This window comes from Rutidosis leptorrhynchoides, chromosome 4, assembly GCF_046630445.1.
Source record: "Rutidosis leptorrhynchoides isolate AG116_Rl617_1_P2 chromosome 4, CSIRO_AGI_Rlap_v1, whole genome shotgun sequence".
NCBI lineage: Eukaryota > Viridiplantae > Streptophyta > Magnoliopsida > Asterales > Asteraceae > Rutidosis > Rutidosis leptorrhynchoides.
Window position 1 is genome coordinate 286,511,889 of NC_092336.1, and position 5,385 is coordinate 286,517,273.

At 36.6% G+C, this 5,385-nt stretch overlaps 1 protein-coding gene across 1 annotated transcript; it reads right to left on the reverse strand.

Moving 5' to 3' along the window:
* Nucleotides 1–835: 835 nt before the first annotated feature.
* Nucleotides 836–2,464, reverse strand: LOC139843588 (uncharacterized). The gene has a single exon (XM_071833702.1). It carries the CDS (start codon nucleotides 2,415–2,417, stop codon nucleotides 969–971), a length of 1,449 nt encoding a protein of 482 aa, XP_071689803.1. The 5' UTR covers nucleotides 2,418–2,464; the 3' UTR covers nucleotides 836–968.
* Nucleotides 2,465–5,385: the final 2,921 nt, after the last annotated feature.

A 5,385-nucleotide genomic window follows, 5' to 3' on the forward strand; every position in this document is an offset into this window, starting at 1 on the left:
AAAAAAAGACGGCGTTAAAAATAATTTAACGGAAAAAAACGCGGGATGTTACAAATTAATTATAAGCAGAACTAGAATTTCATCTTCATTATTCATAGTTCACCTATAAATGTATATAATTTATGATCAATACAATGAAAAATTAACCTCTTCTTAATCATATATGTAGACAAAAGATATACATATGGAAAACGTGTAACTGAACATTGTGTAAACATATACATCCACCTAACACAAAAGATATATTTACATTATGAAAATTATCCATTACTTTATGGAAACTATCATCAACACAAAGGATATACATTTACGTCTTTTCTCCATCCTTTGTCAAAGTCTAGAATTTATTCTAACAAAATAATCTCAAAAATCAAAAAGACCCAAAATCAAAAAATCCCAAAATCAAAAAAACCCTAAAAACTATATGAATAATAGATGTTACAAAAGGTAAGTTTATAATGATTTGAAAAATTGAAAGAATGTAAAGTACTACACCTGAGGAGAAATCGACGAATAGAAGGCGAAAATACTACATTTGTTACTCGATAATGGAAGGGTGCAATGGAAGGTGAAGCTTGAGTTTATTGATTTTTTGAAAGAACCGATGGAGAAATTTTTGGTACAACAACAACAACAACAACAACAACAACAAAACCCAATACCACATGAGTGGTGTATGGGGAGGTGAGATGTAGACAATCCTTCCTCTATCCAAGAAATAAAGACAAGTCATTTCTCCACCCAGAGTGAAACACTCTCAAGAGTAGACAAAGTCATCCCTCTCTTTATTCGATGTAGAAATATTTGGTGAAGATGAATAATGATATACGGATTAACTTAAGCTCCAAGAAAGACACAAGCAACTAGTAGAACAAGTTAATTAAATCATCACAACATGGACATTTTTCTAATTCTACATATAGTCAACAAAAAGGAGCCAAAACTTTACATTTCGATAATGCGACAATTCATCCTCTAGGTTTCCTAAGCGGAATTACTCCATTTTTCAATGCAACGCAATATACACAAGTAGCATTTGTGACCATGCCCAGTCGATTCATCTCTTTAATCAATGCATCAAACGCGACCCTATCAAGCATTTCACTTCTTTTACAAACTGAAACCAAAAGTATCATCGCTTTCTCGACCTTCCCCTCAACACAGAGCCCCTTAACCACAATGTTATATGTAAAAGTTTTTGGAGACAAACCCATCTTTATCATCTCGCACAAATTAACAAAAGCCTTATCCATCAAATTCCCATTACAAAATGCTTCAATCATCAACTCATAAGCACACGGGTCAATATCACATCCTCTCTTCGACATTTCATCAAACACCTGATAGGCATTTTTCAACATATCTTTTTCTTTCCTAGATCTCCTACACACCCCCCTCAACAATGTATTCATCATTCGCACATCAACCTCAAATCCCATATCCAACATCTCATTATAAACCTTAACCCCAGCCCTGAATTCACCCCATTGTAACAACCCATGTAACAAGGTGCTATAACTCACATAATCCGGATCACAATTTCGCTCTTTCATTCGTTCTAACAAAACGAAACCATCCATCGGTCTACCTTCTTTAAAATAGCCATTAAAGATTGTATTATAACTTACTATACTTGGAGTTAACCCCATTTCAATTGCTTCATCTAACAACTCTAAAGCCTCATCTGACCTACCCACTTTACAAAAACCATCCATTACAGCAGTATAAGTATACACATCAGGCTGCAAGTTCACACCTTTTTCATCTTTCTTGATTTTTGACAACATTTCATAAGCTTCTTCAATTCTTCCCACATAACACAGCCCTTTTAACAAACAATTATAGGTATTAATTGTGGGTTCACATGTAACCTTACCCATTATCTCAAACACTTCAAACGCTTGCTTTACTCTACCTTTTTTGCAAAAAGAATTGATAACTTGAGTAAAGGTTTGAACTTTAGGGGAATCAAACCCATTCCCAATTATAAAGTTCAAAACTTTTGTAGCTTCCGTTGGTTCATTTCTCTTGCAGTGGAAGTTCACAAGAATTGAAAAAGTCAAACTATCTGGTGAAAAGTCAAAGTCTGATAAACTGGTGTATAATTTAAACGCAAGGTCTAATTCATCACTTAAGATCAAACTCATAAAGAGATTATTGAACTGTGTTATGGTTTCAATGTTACCTAGTTTAATTGTTTTTGCTAAATTTTGGATATTCTTGCTTTTGGTTTTAGTTTCTTGGAATGGGATTGGGACTAGGGTTTTGTGTTTCAAATGGGAATTGAATTTATGAGTTTGTGTTTGGTTAGTTGTTGTTACTGTCGTTGCAGAGATTGTGAATTTGATTGGTTTGGAATGGATGGAGAAAAGAGAAGATGAAGGGAATTGAAAGGGAGTGTGAGGGAGAGAGTTCATCTTGGCCAGTGACCATATGAAGAGTGAAAGGAGTTGAAGATCGTGTATAAAATAATTTCAAAATTTTAGATTAATAAAGAGAATTGTCGAGTATGTTTCTTTTTTATTAGAGTTTTATCTATATTTTTTTTTTTCGAAACGCCAAGGATATTATAACCACGAAAAAAGAAGGGTCATCAGGGAGACCCAACCATTACAGGACACGAGAGCATACAATACAAGAATGAAACTCGAAAATAAATTATAACAGAAACATGAAAATGTTGCTGAGGATGCAACTAAACTCGAAAACCTAAACCAAACAGGACCTTGGATCCGTGATCCAAACTAACCAATCAAACTTCCTATTTTTGACCCGATTTGAGATCCACTAGAACGATTTAGGTTGAATTTCCATCAAAGCCGTCGGACCGTTCCAACACTTGTTTTGAAAGACTTCTTGATTGCGGTTTCTGCATATAAAGTAGGCACATATCCACTCTAACGCTTGCCAAAGACTTGAGCCAAATGTGGACAGAGATCGGTTGCAATTACCCTGGAATGTTTCATTAATACTTAGGTTTGTACACGACCCAAGCCCTAACCATTTATAGATTTTAATAGTGAAATGACTCGTGAAATCACGAAATTGTTTAAACAAAACAATTTAGTGATATGTTTTAGGTATCAAGTAAATGTAAATGCTAATGTCACTTAGTTTAATGACCCGTGGAACCACGCATTCCGACTAAAAACTTCTCTTTGTTTTTACAAACATATTCAGATACTTAACTTTGTCAGAATAAATGAACTACATTTATTCTTCCACCAACATCTTCTAATTTTCATCACAATTACTATTTTCATTGTCATAAAATTCTTGAATTCTTCTATCATACTATATACCTTCATTATAAGTAGTCGCAATATGATTTGACGTAAGTTATCGATTTTAAGATTCTTGTTCTTTAACAAACATACAATAACAGGACACTGTCGATTGCAAGTGACAATTAGAAACATCAGGACACTGTGGATTTCCAAAATGTCTAACTATTGGCATTGTTTCTAAATAGTTTTGCACACCTAAAACATTCAAGGCGTGATGATTAATCAAATAACACATAAAAGAGAATAATTCTTTGCTAACAATGACATGAAGGTTTGTATCTAGTTTTTAAAAACAAAAGTTGTAAAAGTTTGTACACAATGAGAAAAATGTAACACCCCGTTTTTCCCCGTACGTGATATACAAGAGTATTGTGTAGGTACGACTAGAGTATGAAGGATTGAGATATGTTCGTGTGTGAAGTTCATGTGTGCGAGAAAATGGATCAGACCATGTTAAAGGTCGCAGCGCGGAGGTATGGGTCGCGGCGCGACATTACAAACAAATCAGGATCAGGAGGCACGGTAAGGAAGGCACCAGACCACGCCTTAAGTCGCGGCGCGACAGAAAGGGATGCGGCGCGGCATTTAGCTGATTTCAATTCTAGGAGGCATGTTAAGGCAACCACCAGAATACGTTATAGGTCACGGCGCGACAATTAAGGCCGCGGCGCGGCATTCTGGCGAGCTGGTACCAGATTTGCAATTTTAAAGGATATTCAAGGGCATTTTGGTCATTTCGCGTATGTGCCAGATTTTGGATCTTAAATCCCATCCACTCATCTCATTTTCTTTATTTCTTTTTCCTTTTTTTCTTCATTTCCTCTCAAAACTTAAATACTTCAAATCTTTCAAGAGGGATTTTGGAAGGGAAGATTCGGGTTTTGATCGAAGGCGTAAGAGGCAACTTTGTTCTCCTCGTTCTTAGCTACAATTTGATACTAGCGGTAAGCTCTAACTCTGAATTTCATTTTCGTGTTCATCATCTAAATTTAGGGCTTTTGATTGTATGTTCATACATGGAACCCCACTAGTTGTTAATGGAAGATAATAACTAGGATTCGGGTTTATTAGTGATGAAGGTGGGTTTTGGGTTGGTTGATGATTTAGCCTTGTTTAGGGCTTTAAATTGAGTGTAATCACTATGATTAGTGATTATGGAAGTGTTGGAACTCATTTGAGTGTGTTTGGTTGACTAATTTTGAAATGGGTCAAAATTAGGGTTTTTGTGTCAAATTGGGCAAGACAAGTGTTTAACACTTGTGTTCGGGTTTATTTAGCTTATTAGGACCATTGTCACTAGTGTTAGTGATTATTGGTTAGTTTGGGCGCGGTTTGAACTTGGAAGTGTAATTGGGTAGAAATTGCACTAGTTGTCGAAATGGGTTGGTTTGTAATCCACCCTAATTGTGCTAATTGTTATGTGATAATGGAATAGGTACATTCCATTGGCAAGTTGCGGATTTTGGTTTGGAATCCATCAAGACTTCAAGGTGAGTGTTAATATCCTATGTGCATATGTATGTGTAGGATGGGTGCGGGTCGGATGAAGTGATTCTCGGCTATATAGCTCACTTCACATATAGGTGGATTTGATGGACTTGTGTATGTGTCCAATTAGCACGGTTGTGCGTTTTGGTTGACCACCTTTGACGAGGTGCACACTTTGTGTGTACGTTATCACATGTGATTGTGATGTGGATTATATAACCCCAATGGCGAAGGGTTAATATTGTGTTGTGGATTGGAATACCCCGATTGATGTGGGTTGTGATTGGAGAAGTGGATCACGTGTGGATGCGGATTCACGATGACACGTGTAGTTCGGTCATCTTATCGGAAGTGAGTCTCGTGTAGTTCGGATTCATGGTGACGCGTGTAGTTCGGTCATCTTATTGAGGTAGTGATCTCGTGTGGTTTCGGATTCACTAAGGCTCGTGTAGTTCGGCCAACCTCGATGTTGTTGTGTGATTGAAGATAGTAGTCTCGTGTGGATGCGGATTTACTAAGGCTCGTGTAGTTCGGCCAACCTTCATTTTGGTACTTGTTTTCGGTATTCGGGTTAAGGGGTTAACCTTGGGCGGTTTACGCTTTGTTATAT

Excerpts from the sequence above, each read along its gene's own strand:
- LOC139843588 (XM_071833702.1), bottom strand. The coding sequence starts at position 2,417 with ATGAACTCTCTCCCTCACACTCCCTTTCAATTCCCTTCATCTTCTCTT.